Raw genomic sequence first — 20,575 nt, 5'->3', positions numbered from 1 at the left:
GAGTAATTTTGTTTCATGATTACATTTTTTTTCTTCCTAAAATTCAGGGAATTAAAATTTCACAGAGACATGAGATTTTAATTCCATGAAAATAAAAAAATTGCAATTCTGTAGAATTATAATTTCTTCAACAACTAAATTAAAGAATTTAGTGAACTTTAGAATTAGGTGGTAATGAAATTTAAATTCTTTCCAACTAAACGCTCAGTTAAAGTTTTAGTTAAGCAAAATGAAATGATTTTTATTTGAGAAAAAACTTATCCCCTATGATAACGAGAACAGGACAAGATTAGATATTTCCAAAAGAAATAGTTGAGAAAGTTTTTCACCCTTATATAGCCTCGTTAGCTTGTTCCTCTCCCTATTTCTTATCAAACTAAACAACAGAGTCCCCTGTTTCTTCTTCCGCAGCTTTCTTTCCATTCATCTACAAACATCAAATTGAATTTTGTTCTCTACTGGATACCTTCGACGCCGTTCGCTCGCTCGCTCTCAGCTCCTCAATATTATCTCTCCGCTCTCTCTTAATTCTTGATTTCAATTAGCTTTTCTTTCTCTGTTTCTAAAAGTTTTTAGTTTTGACACGCCAAGATCTTGACTTCAGATTTTTAAAACCAAATTAAGATCTGGGCTTTAAAGATTTTTTGTTCTTAAACTTTGATTTCTTTTTTTCCCTTCAATTTTTGATTTTCTGGGAAAAATTGTGTGAATTGAAGAGAGCGAGCGGCGAAATGGCTGCCACGAAGGACAGGGGAAAGTCGAAGAAGGCTATGGAGGAAGAGGCGGATTGGGAGAGAGATGAAGGCAGGGAGTTTGAGAGGCAACAATGGAGGCCAGTTTTAGAAGAAGCTTCCATGTCTGATAGGCCACTCAAGAAGATCAGAAGTCCAGACCACCAATCTTCATCATCCATGGCCTGTCCTCCTCCTCCTCCGTCGTCATCATCGTCTTCCTATTCCAATTCGGGCCCTGTTTTTCCTTTCGCCTTCGATGGAACCCAGCAATCCATGGAGAGTTTACGGCAATTAGGATCCGTTCCTCTGTTACAGCCGCAGTATCAGCAGCAGATGATCTCATTCTCTCCTCAGCAGCAGCAGAGTTTCGGTTACCCGCCGTATTTCGCCGGGAACTTGGCGCCGTCGCAGCAGCAGCAGCAGCTGATGCAGTACTGGAACGACAGTTTGAATTTGAGCCCGAGAGGGAGGATGCTTATGAGCAGGTTCGGGCACCGCCCGCCGGTGCAGCCGCTGAATACTACGAAGCTCTACAGGGGAGTGCGGCAGAGACATTGGGGGAAATGGGTGGCGGAGATTCGTCTCCCCAGAAACCGGACACGTCTCTGGCTAGGCACCTTCGACACGGCGGAGGACGCCGCCATGGCCTACGACCGAGAGGCGTATAAGCTGAGAGGGGAGAATGCTCGCCTCAATTTCCCCCAGCTCTTTCTCGGCAAAGACAGAGGAGGAGGAGGAGGAGCTTCCACGGCGCCCAGTTCGGCTTCTTCGTCTCCGACCACCCCCAGCAAGAGATTAGCTTCGTCTTTATCATCGAAGGTGCAGTGTGAAGAAGATGATGTGAAGAAATTGGCGGCGACTCAAGAGGAGGAGTCGAGCGAGGTGACCGGAAGCGATGAAGTTCAAGAAAACGTGGAGAGCGCATCATCGGAATTGGTGTGGAATGAAATGGCGGAAGCTTGGTTGAATGCAATGCCGGCGGGTTGGGGTCCAACCAGTCCGGTATGGGATGATTTAGACGCCACCAATTCTCTCATGTTACCCTCTAATCTTCCATTTTCCGATCCCGATCAACAAAACCACGCAACTTCTCCATCTTCATGCCCCATGAGACCTTTCTTTCCCAATGATCAAGACTAAACTTTCTCAGCTCACCATATATTTCTTCTCAAATCTCACTGGTTGTGGGTTTTTCATGGAACAACCTGTGATTCATCATCTCTCGGCTTCATTCTTAGCCTTTATTTGCATTCCTCAATCCTCATGCCATCTGCAAAAAAGCTGCGTATTAAAGGCTTTTCGCAATGGCTAATTTCATGCTTCATGTTTTTCACTTTTGTCGCATATCATTACTACACACTTCAGTTCTTCATTTCATTATGTTTTAGCTGTTTATGAACACTTAGCAGTTGTGAATTGTGATCACACTACTATATCAGAAGCTTAGGATCAGCTTTGAGGGAGACGCTTTTATGATCTTCTTCTCAATCGATTCCTACATCACCACCACTTCTTCTTCTTCTTCTTTTTTTTAATTTCTGTACATTTTGGTATGGTTTCTGGGATCACAGTGTATTGTAATGTTTCTCTTGTTTTCTGCAATTATATGGTTTTTGTGTATAACATAGACCTATTAACTTATTGGTTTGAATTGATTAATTATAGATAACATATACTATTTTATCTCTGATCATTTGTAGACTAGGTTAGAATATAAAGTTTCATCACATACACACTTGGAAAATAGGTTACATGTATATTTTTTTATTTATACGAAAGAGGATACCCAATTGCATCAAATTGTCTTCACTAAGGCTTGAACTTATCACTTCACATATAGGGGAGCAACATGGTACCATTGAACTACAAGGTCCTTGGTACATGTGTGTATATAATACACACACACATATATATATATATAAAGAATTAAGTAGAAATGAGAACCTTTAAAAGTTTGTGTATTATAGATTATGTGCAAGAAATATATTTACAACTTCCCAAAATAAACATGCCCATAAAGTTTACAAAAAGGTGTTCAAAATTGACTAAATAAAAAGGTTTTAAGGAACAAATTAAGTGGTTGTTTAATTCAATAAGTTAATAGTATTTGAACTTTTAAGAGCCAATTGAGTTATATCTGTCAGATTTATTCATTATATAATGAGTTTGAACTTATTTGTTCTGTTATAAATACTAATGTATAAATTTTTAAGAAGTTTAACATTACTAAAATATATTTAACTATTTATTCCCTATTAAAACTTTAAAATAAACATAAGTGAGAGTATTTTACATTTAAAGACTATACAATCAAGATTGTGATTTTGGAAAGTATGGACATCCCTATAACTTTGCATTTCCCAAAGTATTTCAGAACATTTTGGGAGGAATCTTATAACGCTTATCTTCTTGGAAATGGTTGTTGTTAGCATCACTCCAAAGCTTAGTGAGTTTCAGTACTAAATTCTGCAGCATAAACAAAGTAGAGTAAGTGGTGTAGTAATCCCATAAGTAGCACACCTTTCTTGTTTATTAATTATTTTAATCCTCTCAAATTAAGTATAATAATGGAGATAACATTTTGGTTAGGCAAAAGGTGGGGCCACTCACCGGCCTATTAGATCATCTTAATTTCTTAATTGGAACGTCACAATATGGATCAGTGCAGTCTGTGATACTGAAAATGACATTATATATGTGCTTATATTATCAACACTTAAATTAAAGCAAAAACCTCATTTTTTTTAGTATTGTTATACTGTATATTTAATCTATCAATTATTCGTGGATATTAATATAATCTTAAACTTTTAAAATTTTAACTATGTAATGTTTCGGTCCTTAAATAGTTAAACCTAATGCCGCAATAATAATTGAGAATCATGTGATTAAAAGTGTTATTTTCTATTGATTGAATGTCAATTATCTCAATTGTTTTCTATTGCAGTTTACACTCTGTGTAGTAGAGACGTAGAATTTACACCGTGCACATTCTCAAACAACGGCGACAATTTCTCTCTGTCATCCAGAATAAATAAATAAATAAATAAATGCTAAATATCTTTTTTTTTTTAAAGAAGAAAATGCTAAATATATTAATGTTGTGGTTGAATCATAATCCCTGGATTACGGTAACTGGTCTTATCTTTAGACCTAAAGCATGCTCAACATTGATGCCATGGTGTGGCGGGCCGGCGGCTGCCTTTTGATTTTTTGTTTTTTTAATTTTTGAGAACAAATAATAAAATAGTAGAAAGTCAAATTTATCATGAATTATAATAATTGCAATGGTCACGCAGAAATATATAAATGTTGACTTTGTTTGCAATGTGACACTAATTGTGTTTTTTTTTTTTTTAATAAAAAAAACCTAGGATATAATACATATAATGAGCTAAATTTTAATGTTAACAAATTCAAAAGTCATCCGGAATGTTAGGAAATTATATTAATTAGGATAGTATATATGTTCATCTCCTTCTCATTTAGGGTACATATGAGAATTGAGAATAACGAGATTTAAACGTAAATCTATTTATTGAAAAGTAGTGTAGCTCACGGCCAAATTATAACCGCGTTCATACATAAATAAATAAATAACAAAACAAATTAAAAAAAAAATGAGGAGAGTTGTGCATATAGCAGAACCATCCAAGAACTAGAAAGCAGTTATGTCCACATCTCATTAGTTGAGTGTTCATTATCAAGCTTGGTTAAAGAGATTCAATTGCAATATATATATATATATATATATATATATATATATATATATATATATATATATAAATTATGACTACTTGATAAAATTGCAATAATAATTTATTTGGGGCATATTGTATTTTTTAAAAAACAAAAATTATAAAAATCTTGGTTAATAATGATAAATTAGTTGTTTTCTGGGCTTAACATGTGGGTCTGGGAATGGGCTCTAGCATGGGCCTGAATCTGATCCTCCAGGCCCAGGGCCCAGATCACAGCTACAATGGTATACACTATTTCAGCCAACCCCTAAAAATATCAAAGAGAATCCAAAACTCAAAATTTGATTGGATGAGAAAGATGACATTCCATTACTAGTAGATGACCATCTTATCCCCACCCCTACCCCACATCCACCACCCTGTTCCTATCCCAACAATTATTCAGAACTGGCTAAAACTGGGACACACAGACAGACTAAAAAGGATTTTTTCCCCATTTCCAGACATTTACAAAAGATTTCTTTGGTGTAGTAAAGCTCTAATAATGGCACTCCAATCAGCTTCTTTTCTCCCCTCTGCTCTCTCCATTCACAAAGAGGTATTCTACTATTCTGCAGTTTCTAAGCTCTAACTCTCACTAACCATTTCTTGATAAAGCTTAGATTTTTGGACTAATTTTTACACAGGGTAAATCTTTGAAGGAGACAACCTTTTATGGAGTTGCATTGCCATGCAACCCTAAAGCTCAATTTAGCCATTCTTCTTGCACCAAGGTAAAGTTCTTGACATGGCTTCTGTCAATTTCAATCTGCATACTATAATTGGCAATTGGCATTTACTGTAATTTTCTAGTGTAAATTACATTCTGGGTGTGGGTAAATCCAATGAATTAGTCTATTTCAGAAGGAGAAAGAGCTGCTGAAGTCATAAATTAGTTCCAAGAATCTATGTTGCTAATGTTAATCATTGATAATATAATAAACCCAGATTTTGGCTTCATTTAGTTGATAGGGGCATCTGTCAACATATAGAGATTGCATACTAAAGTGGTACACCAAATTGAAGCATGTGCTATATCTCAACTAAAAGCCTAAGCTGATAAGCAACATGTATGGCTCTGATACCAAATTGAAGCATGTACTCCATCTCAACTAAAAGTCTAAGCTGATAGTTTGGATTGTACATTAATGACTATATGCTCAACACACCATAACATTGTAGGAATGGGGAAGGAAGTTAGTAGTTGGACCTGTAAGAGCACAAACTGCTGTAACTACTCCAGTCCAGTCTATACCAGAAGAGAAGAAGACATTGAGGAAAGGCTGTGTGATCATCACGGGAGCCTCCTCGGGTTTAGGACTAGCGACTGCGAAGGCTCTTGCTGAAACGGGGAAGTGGCATGTGATCATGGCGTGCAGGAATTTTCTGAAGGCTGAGACGGCTGCTAAAAAAGCCGGGATGCCAAAAGAGAACTACACGGTTATGCACCTCGACCTTGCTTCACTTGACAGTGTTCGCCAATTTGTAGACACCTTCAGGCGTTCCGAGAGGCCACTTGACGTGCTGGTCTGTAATGCTGCTGTCTACTTCCCCACTGCCAAAGAGCCGACATTTACTGCTGAAGGGTTTGAGCTTAGCGTTGGGACTAACCACCTCGGGCATTTCCTGCTTTCAAGGTTGTTGCTGGATGATCTGAAGCAATCAGATTATCCACAAAAGCGGCTCATAATTGTTGGCTCCATCACAGGTACTAATCTACTCTCATCATTTTCTGATTAGTAGATAGTCTGCAATGGAAGGGATTCAAAATCAGAACTTGGCATCAATTTTCAAACAGGAAACACAAACACGTTGGCTGGAAACGTGCCACCAAAAGCTAATCTTGGAGATCTAAGGGGACTAAAAGGGGGGTTGAATGGAACCCAAAGTTCACCCATGATAGACGGGGGAGAATTTGATGGCGCAAAGGCCTACAAAGATAGCAAAGTCTGCAACATGCTTACCATGCAAGAATTCCACAGGCGTTACCATGAGGAGACTGGCGTCGCCTTTGCTTCCCTCTACCCCGGGTGCATTGCTGAAACCGGCCTGTTTAGGGAACACATTCCCTTGTTCAGGCTCCTCTTCCCTCCCTTCCAGAAATACATCACAAAAGGATATGTATCAGAAGACGAGGCTGGAAAAAGACTAGCACAGGTTAGTAAAGAAATCACAATGCATTTTTTTTTTGTCTTCTGCTTCTTATGAGAAACTAATTCACCTACATTGATTTCAGGTAGTAAGTGATCCAAGTTTATCAAAATCGGGCGTCTACTGGAGCTGGAATTCTAACTCTTCCTCGTTCGAGAACAGGCTCTCTAAAGAAGCTAGCGATGCAGAGAAAGCAAGAAAACTATGGGAGGTAAGCGAGAAACTTGTTGGATTGGCTTAAATGCTACCCAGAGCAGGATATGAGCTAGCCAAGACACCCATATTTCAGAAACTACAGATACCAAGGAAAACTGAGAAATAGCTCAATTATAAGTCTAGCTTAATACTGTAAGGTCCCTTGTATGCAATTTTTCAGGAGTTTTAAGAGAGTTTCTAGCTTTCCTAGCTTGTGTGGAAGGCTATTAGTTTGTCTACTTCAGATAGTTGCCTGGTATATTTTGTGTAGCATCAGCAGATACAAATCAAAATAATATCCTATCAACAAAATTAATTACACTTGGAGCAATCCTAACCAACTTGGTCGAGCCTGTTGGTTTGATAACCACAAAATTCTAAATTCGACTTTCAGAGAGAGTAGCCTATTCACCTTGTTGGTTTCAGCCAATTAGCTATGGACAACCTTGGCTGATTTACCTTCTTGTGATTCTTAGGGTGCCTTCGAGTTCTCCTTAGTACCCAAAAATAAATTTTAAAAAATCAACTAGACTTGCAGAAGTGTTTATCATGCAAGAAATTACGGCATCAAATGAACAGACAAAATGGAGTTAGGAGTAATCCATTCTCAGTAATGAACTTTAGAAGTATCAACAATCCATCAATGAAACATCAAGATCAAAGAAGTACAAGAAATTGAAAGTAGTCCAATGCAATTCATCCACACTGCCAACATTGCGCCTGCTCATAGAATAGAAAGCAAAGGCAAAGGTCCACTCGTGTTCACACATGAAGATATAGATTGATGAGCAAAATTTAATACCTGAAAGAAATAAACCACTTGTACTTGCTATTTAAATGTCAACTAGATAATAGATCACAGAAAAACTATCAAAGTTACAGTAGACTATGGTTCATTGATCTCAGCAGCATTCTCTTCCTTCTTTAGGGCAGCTACCACTTGACGCAGGATTTCATCTGTTGGCTTGTGAGAGTTCTCCACAGACTTAGCAATTGCTTGCCATTTTTCACCATGTTTTGGCTCCGCTGCAACACATTTCCGTAATACATCGTTCCGTCCATCTTCGGAACCAAACTGCTCCTCGAATCTGTAAAACAAAGCCCAGAAATCACCAATATCTGGTGCAAGAGTGACAGCTCTGCTGAACCAACTCCTAGCTTTGTCAACCTTCCTGTCATTCCAGAATAACTTTGCAATGGCAGCAAGGACATAGGGATCCTGGTTGCACTTTTTATAAGCATCTGCACTTGTGGATCTTCGCTGTGGACGAGGTGCCATCTCAATTGAAGCAGCCAATAGTATACCACTGGTTGGGCACTCTTGTAATGCCTTTGCCATCAAAACATCAGCTTCCTTCTTGTAGCTATGCCGAGCCTCAGCCCGCACTGCAGCAAGCCAGAGTTCAGGATTCTTTGGGTTCTTTTTCCTGGCCATCGTAAGAACTGCTCGAGCTTTACTCAGCCCATTCATCCTCTCCTCCAATTTTGCAAGGGATAGCCACAACGGAATGCAATCAGGGCAGTGCTTCAAACCAGACTCGTATGTACTCTTTGCCTGCTCCAAATTGCCAAGTCGTTCTTCAAGTTGGCCAAGCATCAACCAGAGTTTGAAGAAAGCAGGGAATCTTTTCAGCCCTTCATCAAGCAGCATTTTCTCTTCCTCAACATTTCCTAGTTCTCTCTCAACTATGGCAGATTTCATCCAAACACGCTGGGCATGAGGTATCCTATCCCGAGCCTTAGCAAGCAGTTTTCTAGCTCTCTCAGTCTCCTTGTTCTCAAACTCAAGCTTAAATGCAGCAAGCCAAATCTCTTCAGAATCAGGTATTGCAGCAAACGCTTCCTCAAGAATTGCCCTAGCTGCAGGTACATCACCAGCAAGCCACTTCTCTTTGGCACCCATTAACCATAGAACCTCAGCATTTGGAATATAAGTAACTGCTTTACGAAGGAGAGCATCGAGACTTTCCCTGGTGCCATGGCTTTTCTCCAGTTGTGCTGCTTTAAGCCAGATGCTCTTCTTTGTTCTGAAGACGGTAAGGGCATGAGAGTATATTTGCCTTGCCGTCTCAATGGAACCCCTCTTTTTGCACTCTTCAGCATCAGCAACCCAGGTCCTTTTCCTATCTTCTTCTTCCACTCCAAGCCCAACAGTATTACTAATTATAGCCTGGCAGGTCAGAACAGAACCAGCTCTTTCACAAGCCTCAGCTTCCTTCATCCAAACTTCACGATCAATTTCCAAGCCTTCTCTCTGCAAGGCCCTAATACCTCTTTCTATAATTTTTGCTACAGTAGCAGTATTCCCATTAGCTTCCTCCAACCTTGCTGCAGTGATCCAAATAGCAGGTTCCTTAGAAAGCTTCTCTCTTGCCTTATTAAGTACCTTCTTAGCATTTTCATAGGTCTCCAACTTAGCAAGAGCAAGCCATAACTCCACATGCAATGGACAGCATTCAACGGCCCTCTGAAGCAAAAGTCTAGCATCCTCCTCGTTGGCCAACTCCACAACAGCTTTCCAAAGCCTCACTGAATCAGGGATATGCTCTAACCCTTTCCTCAAAACACGACTTTTATTCACGTCATCTTCCTCTAACTTGGCAGCCTGCAGCCACAACTTCACTGAGGTTGGATTCACCTTGACACCACTCGCAATAACTGCCTTTGCCTCACTAGGACTTGCCAGCCGGCATGCTTCCAACCATACATCCTCACTCTTAGGGCACTCTTCACAACCTTTTTTAATTAATTGTCTCGCAGCCTGCAGCTTACCAGCAACCTCCTCCAATCTCGCAGCTGCAATCCAACCTGGTGGGTGCTTAGGATTTGTCTGAGTAACAGATTTAAGCAACAATCGAGCCTTCTTTATATCTGAAATCTCAGCATCACTAGTGATTTTCATACTCTTTAAGTCAGTCAAGTAACCCTTTGGATCCACCACTGTCTGCCCAGTAACTGAGTCCAAAATTCGATCCAACCTCACTGACAACACAGTACCCCTCCCTTCACCCATAGCAGTCAAGTCTGCAACTGGGGTTTGAGACCATGGCGTTTCAGTCCCACCCACTGCCCTACTCTTTGGATCCAAAGCTGAGACATGCTCTTTCTCTTGCTTTGCCTTCTCCAAAAGGGTATCAGGAACGGGCACAAAACTCTCAAATCTTTTCTTTTTATTCCTCAAAGAATAATCTCCAATCTCAGGTATACTCTCCCACTCCTGATTTGACAATGTGTGCAGCTTTCTCTTTAAATCTGCAAACTGTTCAGTAATCTTAGGGTTTGAAGCACGATACTTTTCAATTTCCTGCTTAAGCCTAGCTTCTCTCCTATCTTTCCTCCTCGAATCCATTCTCTTATCAATAGCCTCCCAAATTGCATCGGCTTCCTTGTCATCCTCATCATATTCTGCTGATGCAAACAACCCAACATCATTTCCTTCAAACTCATCAAACTTCTGATTCTCATCATACCCCTTGTCATCACTCTCATCCTCTTCATCTTCTTCACCGCCTCCCTTCCCCCGGCCACGACCAACCCCTGTGGCTGCAGCACCGCCAATGGCCGATCTATCCGGAAGATCTGGGGCAGCTCTAGCCGGCCCAATATCAGACCTGGTGGTGAAACCAGTGGCACCACGACCAAGCCCGGCGACATAATTGGCAGGAGGTTTGGTACTAAGAAAATCAAGCCTGGTCTTGGGTGGCACAGGTGCCTGCATCCCGCCAAGCAGAGGGACATGTAGGGTTAGCGTGGAATTGGGAGAAACACCGAGATGGGAGATGGGGACGGCGCCGTCGATGAGGCGGCGGCAGCCGAGGAAGAGTCGTTGACTGGGGAGGGGTATGTGGTAAGTTTCATGGATTTTGAGGGTCAGTGATTGAAGAGTGGTTGTGGAGGGGTTTACATCTAGAGCTAGGGTTCCATTATCGGGAGTTTTTATGAAAACCATTTCTGAGAAATTGAAATAGGAATTCGAAGGAAAAGAGAGTACGAAATGAAAGAGATTTAACCTGAGAATCAGTCCTTCAAAGTTCAAAACCAGGGGAAGAAGCACTGCCTTCACAGCTTCACACCGCTGCTCCTCCTTTCGGCTTTCGCAGTTTCGTAGATTTTACACCGCCTTCACGGCAAAACAAGACTTTTTTTTTTTATTTTTTATTTTTATTTTTTTTGGGAGGAGGTGAGGGGTTAAGGGCAAAAATACTCTATGGGAATGCAATTGATTTTTTTCAACTTAAAAAAAGTTCCAAATAAACATTTTAAGAATAATGGTCAAATAGGTTATTGAATTAAACACAATAATATAATTAGGCCACTAAATTTAAAAAACTTATAATTAAATCTCTAAACTAACCATTTTATGTAATTAGTCTAATTTATAGATTTTTCAGGTTTCTAGCAAGTCACACTAATTTAAAATATTTTTTTTAACTTAAAATTAAAATAATAATAATAAGATCAGAGTCTTCGTCTCCGGTCATAGAGTTCATGGCCGGAGACGAAGAAGGTTTCTTCGTCACCTTCTTCGTCTCCGGCGGAGACGATCTGGTTTATTATTATTATTAATTTTAAATAATTATTTTGAATAATAATTTTTAAAATAAAGGTGACCTCCTAGAAAGTTGAAAACCCTACAAATTGAATTAATTGCATGAAAATGATTAGTTTAGAGATCTAATTGCATTATTGTGTGCAGTTCGATAACCTATTTGACCCTTATTCCAATATTTTAACTTGTAAAAATATAATTAATACATATTTATAAAAACACTCTTGGAAGTCTAAAGTGGCTCATAAGTCATAATTAACATATATCTTTACATGCATCTTTAAATGAAGACAAAAATAAAAGATAAAAAAATTTGAGCATAATCTCCACTCTCTAATCGAAGATTGATTATCTCTGAGTGAGATTGTCAATCGGGATTGAGACCTTTGATTTTGTTCTTCTTATTAAATTATCTATCATATTTGTTATCCAGATAATATGTTTACCAATATTTATATCAAGCAATAAGTTATTTGGCGTATGTTGCAATATTTTATAATGTTTTATGTTTTATTAATTCAGTAGTCTAATTATATATTTGCATATGATTCAGCATCTTATTTGATCATTTTTTTTTTTTTGCACTTTTGATGTTTTCACAGTAAGCATGGTTATATGTCTGCACGAGCTTAGCTCAATGGTTTTAGTGGACAATATTTGGGAGAAGAGACTAAGATTTAAACATCAGCGGCGACAGTGTGGGAATTATGTCCAAAGTAATTATATATATTCATATTTTGGTCTTTAATTATATGTCAATATTATAAGATGTTACTTTTAATTTTTTTTATGTTCAAAAATATAATTTGATTTTACCAAATTGAAAGCATTGTTAATTTGGTGTCATTTAACAATTAGACATAATAATTTATTTTATCACATTTAACAATGTAATAATTTATGAATATTAATTACATGACTCTATAAATACCAATTTGGAAGAGTTTTGAATTGTGCTAATCTATTTTTCATAATATCTTTTCACATTTTACTCTAAGTAATAATTCAAAATGTTTATTATAGATCTCACATTACATGACTCTATAAATACCAATTTGGAGGAGTTTTGAATTGTGCTAATCCATTTCTCATAGTATCCTTTCACATGTTACTGTAAGTAATAATTCAAAATGTTTATTATAGATCTCACTTTTGAAGAAATTCAAGTGATAGTCTCCAATTAGATATCGACAATCTCCATGCAAGACTGCCATTTTTATTTTATTTTTTTGAATGGAGACTGATGCGTGGGTGGGGGTAGTTAATCTGAAATCGCCAAACGTGTTTTTCTATTTTTTTTTATTTGTTTATAAAGAGTGATTTGAGTAAGTTGCTACCATATTTTGTGAATGCGAAGGGGTTGCAATTTTAAATAAGCTAGAGAATTACACATTGTTGTCGATTTATCTTTTGTCTTGCAGTTTATACGTTTGTCTTTTAACGATTTATGTTGGTTAACCTTTGATTTATGAAGTTATAAATCAATATAAACTTTTGTTTTGTTTGTAAACTCCAATTAGATTTTTTTTCCATATAATATATCATATTAGATGTTTATTGTAATTTATATGAAACAACTAGTTATTTGGTATGCATTATATGATTTTACAATGCTCAATGATACGATTCAATTATTAATATTATTTTTAATTCAGTGGTCTAATTACATTCTCTCGATTTAATAATCTATTTAATGGATTATTTTTCCTTCATTTTTATAATATAAAATATGGCTAAAATGACGACCTTTTATTAAGACACATGCAATTTAAAAGATACAATTTAAATTACATGTTTGATTATACCATATATTATAACTACATATTATAAATCCCAAAAAATATTTTATTACCTTGTGTAAATTGACACCTAGCATTTTCCTCACATACATGTAGTGAAAAGTTTTGGTCAACGATATGGCAAGATTAACACGTGGATAAGAAGTAACCTCAGTGCTGACATCTTTCTTGTTCAACAAAACTGAACTGCGAAAACGGATCGAGTTTTCTTCGATTCATCATGCGTTTTTTAGGATCTCGCCAATGTTTCATGTATTCATCATTCAAATCTGTTCGTACGAGGCATGAGTGGTAGAGGGAGACGGAATGGATTCGTTCGATGAGAGCTACGGGACGGCGGAAGGCGACGTCATCCACCCCGCCGCTTCACGCCCCTTCGACGATGACGGTTACATTGCCTATGATCCTCGACTTCAATCGCAGCGCTACGAATTCGACGTTCCGCCAGCGCCGGAGGACGACGACGGCGGCGGTATCCATAATCCGCCGCCGCCGCCGCCGAACGATTACTTCGGCGGCGATAGCATGCAGTCGCCTGAGAGTTACGGCTTCGTAGCTTCTGTCAATCAGGAGTACTCGCCGTCGCCATTCGAAGCCTCGCCGCAGCCGCCGCAGGATTCTCATGCGGCCAATGTCCATTCCAAGCCTTACGATATCGGAGCTGATTCTGAGGGCCTCTTCAGCTCCGCCGCCAGCGGCGACATTGGTCCCCTGCTTCCTGACCCTAGCCAGATGAGGGAGGAAGGAGCCGCATTTCGCGAGTGGCGCCGGTGAGTTTCTCTAGCCATTCGGAAAGCTAGCATTAATGGTTGAATAACAAGTGAATGTAGTTTTAATTTGCAGTCAAAATGCAATATTTCTTGAGGAGAAGGAAAAGAAGGAAAAGGAAATGAGGAATCAGATTATCCATGAAGCAAATGAATACATCCGAACATTTTACGAGAAAAGGAAGCAAAATGGTGAGACCACCAAAGCACACAATCGAGAAAGTGAAAAGGTATATAAATAATGACCTTATTTGATAACATAGTTAGCTTATCACTCAATTTTGACGTGTTTTAACTAATTAATCTTTTGTAGTAATTTATTGTTTTAAAACTGACAAAATCATTTTACATGTAATCAATTATCAGCTAAAAATTAATTTATCAAACATCTTTTTTACAATCAGCTGTTATCAAGTAGTCAAACCCATTAACACAATCAGCTAACAGCTATTTACCAAACATCCCAATATCTTAATGGTCTGCTTCCACCTGCATATCATGCGGGAATTGAATGTGTTCTTACTTTATTAAGTTGATGAGAACATTTTGTACGTGCAGCTGTATCTGGCGAACCAAGAGAAATTCCATAAAGAAGCTGATAAACAATACTGGAAGGCGATCGCAGAGCTAGTACCTCGGGAGATAGCTAACATAGAGAAAAGGGGACGAAAGAAGGAAGAAGAAAGGAAACCTGGAATCACTGTGATTCAAGGTCCAAAGCCTGGGAAGGCAGCTGATCTATCCAGAATGCGTCAAATTTTCCAGAAGCTCAAGGTAAAGCCCCCACCGCATATGATACCTCCGCCTCCTCCCAAGGATGGGAAAGACGACGCCAATAAGGAAACAACAAAGAATGCAAAAGACGGCAATAATAAGGAAACAACAAAGGATTCAAAAGATGAAGCCAATAAGGATGGAAAAGGTACAAATGAGGCGAAGAAGGACGATAAAGTTGTGACACAACCTGATGACAAGCCCGTCGTTGAAGCACCTAAAACGGAGATACCTGCAGGTTCTGGTTCTGGTTCAAGTGAAGGTGAGAAAGAAAAGAAAGTTGACACTGATCCAGCCTCCTCGCATGCGTCATAAGTTTTTTTTTTCTGATCTTCTTCTTTTCTAGATACTCACTCGTTTTGATTTTCACTTCATTCATGTTAATTAGCTCCTAGCATTACAACCAGGTGGAGAAATAAGATAAGAGTTTTAATTTGTTTCTCAAGTTGTTTAGTGTAATGACGACAAAAGATTTGATCCAATCACGATCTGATCGATCTCCAGTTGTTTATGTCTTATCCCAGAAAATTAAAGCTAAGGGACCTCAGCTCCTGGATCATATATATTCACTATAGGGTTCACGAGAGGGAATTGAATTATATTCTCTCCATTATTCCTGGAAGATTTGCACACATGGCAACTCACATGGAGAGAACAGTAGTTTAGTTACGTTGTTGCCAAAGCCAAAAGATACGATATATAATTAGCTGCAGCCGTTGGGACCGCTACAACGTGCGGTGGGGCAAAACCATTTTCTTATTAGTCAAAAGTTTAATAAACTACAAACACTTTGCATGTGACTGGATGAACTCACTCACCACTACCAACATTCATAGCTTCTGTCATCTCTGTCCCCTCCCCTGCAAATCAACCACACCCCATTTATCACTAATTCTTTCTTACTACTCCCTACTATTCAAGATTAAACCAATTTTCATACAGTCAAATTGTACCTAGCTGACACGAAAAAACCCAGACAAGTTGGTCAGACTAACTTGAAAATTCTAATGTTTACGTTCTCAGTCAGAACAGCTATTAATTTTCTTGGTTTGAGCTAATTAGAATAGTACATGTGATTACGTGACACAAATGTAATAAACAAGACAAGGACCCACAACAATACACTGCTTGTTTCCGTTGGTATATATAACAAAGAACAAGGGAAACAGTGGATAACATTCATTAGTCCAAAAACAAGAGGACCCACAACCTTAACTCTCACCCAACAAACAACTGTAACTGTACGTGGTACGTACTATAGCTGGTAAACAACACATGATGATCAGAGCGCTCACTCTCCTTTGGAGAGGGCTACTGTAAATTAAAACGTACATTAACCAGTAAAAAAAAGGGGGGGCATTGGATTCTTCTTTAATGCTCTCCAATGGCGACCCTTTCTTCAAAAACAACAAATACAGACCCACCCATAATGGCAAATTAAACACTTTTGGATATATCATATGTGGAAGTTAAGGCGAGAAGTGTAAGTGGCCTTTGGAGACCAGTTCCTGGGAATCACATCTCTTGCAGACAGGAGCCTTCCGGTTGAGAGTGTGGTTAGCTTTACTGAGAATGGTCCCTGTAAAGCCCCTCCCCCTTGACCATTAATCACCCAGTTGGCTCCCCATATATGCGTCATCTCCAGCCACTCATTAGACATCGCCTGCCAAAAGTTCCCCACGACAAAACCAATCAATTAACACTACGTTGAATTGAATCTCACAACATTGTACTTTAATTTCTACAGTAACACACGACACAATAATCAATTGGTTGGAAAGATAAAGTGAGATAAAAAGGAACGGAGGAAAGTATGTAGTGCGTGCAAAAGAAAGATGGCAATATTCTTTTTAAGTATCAAAGTAGGGCAATTGAATCTTTTTATGTTCGCGCTTTGTCGGGATTCCTTCTAAACCTTCATTAACCTCCCCAAATTTTCGGATTTCTGCACATATTAACTCCGACCATTTCTTGATTTCTCCTACGAAAAAAAAGTCAAACATTTTTTACCTGTCTGATGTGCATGGATCCAACATCGCCATCTCCATCCTCAAATTCCACCAAGAGCGAAAGCCAGAAATCTGTCGAGCCCTCGTTCACTTTGAAGGCAATATCCTTTCCAGGATACTTGCACGGTGTCCTACATCGCCCAATTTATTACAAGTACACAATTAATATAAAAATTTGTAAGTTCCCATGAAATACCAAGTTAAAAAGGTGGTCAACGGTCACAGCACAGCTACTTTTAAGCAAACCAAGAAACAGTTAAAAAAGAAACATTTTGACCAACGAAATTTCTTAACTAAATGGGTAATTGTTTCAGGGAAGACAAACAAAAACTAAAATGGGAACTAGAAATTTGTTTAGTAAAAAGTAATTGAGCTAAAAATTACTAGCACAGTACTGTTAAATATGTCGTTTTCAGTGTTCCGAAGCTTCAGAAAACCTTAAAAAATAGAATTTTATTTTTACCACTAGGTTAATTAAGTTACTATGTGTACACACAGGAGGCGGACAAGACAGGAAAAAGAGAGGACAGTTAAAAAGTAAGTGTACAGAATGAACAGGAATAGGAAGGAGCATTGACTAAAAAGTAAGAGTACCCACCGGCGGTAAATGACGGGGATTTCACCGCGGTTACGGAGGCTGCCGCCGTTGCCGGTGACGGCCATGCGGCCGAAAGCGGCGCCGCTGAGGTCGAAATGCACTCTGTCATTGGCGCACCCAGGACACTCGTCAGTGATAATTACCGTCACTGCCCTTCTCGAGCATATGGACCTGTCCAGACACTTGACCTTGTAGCAGGCGCCGCAGCCTTCGCCGCCCTTGAACAGCACCGGGCTCACCGCCCCCACCCTCGCCCTGAACGGCTTCACATCCACCATTGTCCCGTACCCGCACGCGCCTCCTGCTCCCCCCCAAATTAACCACTTTCCACATCAAAATTTTACCCAACACATACATTGTATTAATTATTAACCAAGGTTGAGGAATTTACCATCACTGCCGTCACCTTCAGGGCTGCCGTACCAAGTGGCGGCGGCGGGATACCAATGTGGGTCCTCCACCCGTCGGAGAGGGCCGGCGGCGGCCACCAAAACCACCGCCAAAAAGCAGGTGGCGGCAAAACGAAAATGCCGACCTCCCATGATGTTTTGGTGGGAAATGTAGGTTATAGAAAACCGGTATATACGTATATACGTAGTGTATGTATAGGCGGGAGAGGAGAGAGAGAGGGGGAAAGCTCTGTTTGTGCCGACAGTAAGTGTTAGAGAGTCGGAACAGAGCCTACGAAGACCGAGGCTTCCGATACCATTATATAATAAAAGAAAACAGAGAAAAGCTTGATACTACTTTTGTGACCATGTGGCCCTTGGACACTTATTTTATTCACGATAGTGCCACTATCTTTTTTATTTTTTTATTTTTTCCTTGGACCCCACCGACAGTTAAGGCGTTAAATCCGCGACCCCTTGGTCTTGGGTTCAATCTCAATGCTCAACTGTCGATGCCCGAGGGCATACGGGTCATTACACCCAATCATAATACTATACCGTTATTCTTGTTTGGCTCTGCATTTTTATTTTGTTGTGTTTGTATAATTGTAGATTGTAGATTGGTGTGAATGGACAAGTCTGTTTTTGTTGACTTATTTGTATATTTCCATTTTTTTTTTGCGAGTTTTGAGATCAACAAAAATGAATGGCGAAGATGGTGTTTGTAGTGATTCTAAATCTTTTTAAAAATTAGAGAAAAATGTAACTTTGATTCTTTAATGGTTAATTTTTAGTTGTTTTAATTTCTAATTATAATAAATGAATAGATGTCATCATTAATGTAGATAATTCAGATTGAATTGGTTGAATAGTTAATTTGATAACATTCAGTCTTAAAATTACACTTTCATGCTCAACAATTGTAATAAATAAAAAGTAGGAAAATCTTTAACTTAAAATGCTCCCTTTTTTTTTCTTCTCTTTTGAGATTTTAGTTGAGCAATGATTGTTGACTTGCGACCATGTGCTCTAATTTTCCCAACCAACACTACATTCATCTTTGTTAGGTGATTCCGCAGTATAATAAAACATTCTGCTAATGTTTTGCTACCAAAAAAGACTGATTTGAGCACACTTTTCTTCTTCCAATTTTGGCTGGTAATGGAAATTCACCATTACATGAGAGTATGTATTATATAGATCTCGCTCTTGAGAGGTTAATTGTACTATAAAGATTTTTTGTAACAGACTTGACATGGAATGTGCTGGTAGAACTTGTGATCTTCAAATAAAAGAGTCATATTTTACTCATTCAATTATTATTTTCGGAGTTTTCTTTTTCTTCTTATCCCAAAAGGTTGAATTCCAAACTCCAAGGGGCTCACATTCCAGTCCGACACAGCATTTGGGATGATGTAAATCACAATGACTCAGCAGACGAGACCAAATGTCGATGGGCACAAGGGATCTGTCCACTTTGGTCTCTTCTCCCAAAGATTGCCTACTAAACCATCGAGTTTTTTTTTTTCTTCTTCTTTAATTGTTTGAGGAGGGAGGCTGTCCTGCTACTCTGCATCTTTCACCAAAATAAAATTGATGCAGTAACGCACCCTGTGTGCCCATTTCAAAAAGGCAACACTAAAATGGGGTATTTATTTTCCTGCAAAAATTAAGGCATGATTGCATGAATGGCGCATTTCATATCAGAGGAGATGTCAACATGTTGTCAAAAAGAAAAAGAAAAAAAAGAGAGTAAATATATTATATACATCGTGAAAAGCTCCAAAAGTAAATAATCTTTGAAATAGAACATAGATGTAGACACAAAATAATTATTTACTTTTAAAAAAATAATTGAGAATTGGAATTATTTGGAATACTTTAAATAATTGATGGCCGGATATGTTTGGTGCGTTGGACGTCGAGGCAAAGACATGTCTCACATTTGCACCATATCCTATAAATCCAAATAATTTCCATTCAAAATAATTAAAACTACAGATTTTTTTTCCTTAAAAAAAATCTTCATTAAAATGCATGTGAATTGAACATGAATTGTGCATAATGGTGGCCTCAATCCAACTCATTTGGGATAGGATTAGGCTTGGGCATGGTTGACCCCAATTTGATTATATGTTGAAATTATCTTGCATTATTTCGATTGTCACATTTAATCATATAATATAATATATAGGTTCTATTTAATATGTTTAGTTAGAAAACTGAGAATGTTAAGTTGAATGATATGAGCTCAACTGTTTCATGAAATTAGTTGTTCAATAAACTAAAAATGTAAAAAAGACCATCAAACTCATAAAATTTTTGAATTAATGATATTTAATTTTCACCAATAACTTTGCAGTTTTAATTTGTCAATTGTGACCGATTTGAGGCTAAATATAAGCCGTCTGAATTCAATTTATATTTTCATTTGATGTATGACAAATCATAAATAATTGCACGGAAATTTACTATTGGAGAAACTTTCAAAAAAAAAAAAAACAAAACAAAACAAATAAATAATTTATAATAAGAAAAATAGTAAAAGGCAACAATAAATCAGATATATAATCTGATACTTTGTATTTTAGTAACACGAATGGGAAGTCTTCTCTGTCAGCAAGTGTAGCATGCCATGTGACCACTTGCCACATATCTACCATTGCAGTCATCAATAATCCTCTCCTTAATTGTACCACCATTTTTATCTTATCAACAATTTGAATTTCTAAATTCGAATTTCTTTGCATTGCCATTTGAAAATTTGTGAGAATCGTGATGGTTTAGAACACTAACTTTGACAAAAATAAATTTTAAGGCAGTTCAAAAAATTCTTAATTTAAAAAACAATTTAAAAAAATCTGAATATG

The 20,575-nt window shown here is 38.2% G+C and overlaps 5 protein-coding genes across 5 annotated transcripts; 3 read left to right on the top strand and 2 right to left on the bottom strand.

Moving 5' to 3' along the window:
• Positions 1–670: 670 nt before the first annotated feature.
• LOC109187241 (ethylene-responsive transcription factor ERF054) lies at positions 671–2,353 on the top strand. The gene has a single exon (XM_019337393.1). The coding sequence runs from the start codon at positions 732–734 to the stop codon at positions 1,872–1,874; it is 1,143 nt and encodes a 380-aa protein (XP_019192938.1). The 5' UTR covers positions 671–731; the 3' UTR covers positions 1,875–2,353.
• A 2,530-nt stretch (positions 2,354–4,883) lies between these two features.
• On the top strand, positions 4,884–7,139 carry LOC109187984 (protochlorophyllide reductase). Its single transcript, XM_019338436.1, has 5 exons — positions 4,884–5,033; positions 5,122–5,208; positions 5,657–6,182; positions 6,273–6,631; positions 6,711–7,139. The coding sequence occupies exons 1-5, from the start codon at positions 4,980–4,982 to the stop codon at positions 6,864–6,866; spliced, it is 1,182 nt and encodes a 393-aa protein (XP_019193981.1). The 5' UTR covers positions 4,884–4,979; the 3' UTR covers positions 6,867–7,139.
• A 353-nt stretch (positions 7,140–7,492) lies between these two features.
• LOC109187983 (protein STABILIZED1) lies at positions 7,493–10,964 on the bottom strand. The gene has a single exon (XM_019338435.1). It carries the CDS (start codon positions 10,767–10,769, stop codon positions 7,707–7,709), a length of 3,063 nt encoding a protein of 1,020 aa, XP_019193980.1. The 5' UTR covers positions 10,770–10,964; the 3' UTR covers positions 7,493–7,706.
• Positions 10,965–13,152: 2,188 nt separating this feature from the next.
• On the top strand, positions 13,153–15,151 carry LOC109188047 (clathrin light chain 2-like). Its single transcript, XM_019338537.1, has 3 exons — positions 13,153–13,938; positions 14,012–14,165; positions 14,494–15,151. Exons 1-3 carry the CDS (start codon positions 13,475–13,477, stop codon positions 15,022–15,024), a joined length of 1,149 nt encoding a protein of 382 aa, XP_019194082.1. The 5' UTR covers positions 13,153–13,474; the 3' UTR covers positions 15,025–15,151.
• Positions 15,152–15,856: 705 nt separating this feature from the next.
• On the bottom strand, positions 15,857–17,994 carry LOC109188048 (expansin-B3). The gene is made up of 4 exons (XM_019338538.1): positions 17,708–17,994; positions 17,317–17,617; positions 16,720–16,849; positions 15,857–16,372 (listed from the first exon to the last, which is right to left on the bottom strand). Exons 1-4 carry the CDS (start codon positions 17,856–17,858, stop codon positions 16,166–16,168), a joined length of 789 nt encoding a protein of 262 aa, XP_019194083.1. The 5' UTR covers positions 17,859–17,994; the 3' UTR covers positions 15,857–16,165.
• Between the last annotated feature and the right edge of the window lie 2,581 nt (positions 17,995–20,575).

The sequence above is a fragment of the Ipomoea nil genome, unplaced genomic scaffold (assembly GCF_001879475.1).
Source record: "Ipomoea nil cultivar Tokyo-kokei standard unplaced genomic scaffold, Asagao_1.1 scaffold1421, whole genome shotgun sequence".
In the NCBI taxonomy this organism is placed as follows: Eukaryota; Viridiplantae; Streptophyta; class Magnoliopsida; order Solanales; family Convolvulaceae; genus Ipomoea; species Ipomoea nil.
Note: the sequence above shows the minus strand (reverse complement) of the source record. Positions and strands in the feature narration are given on the sequence as shown.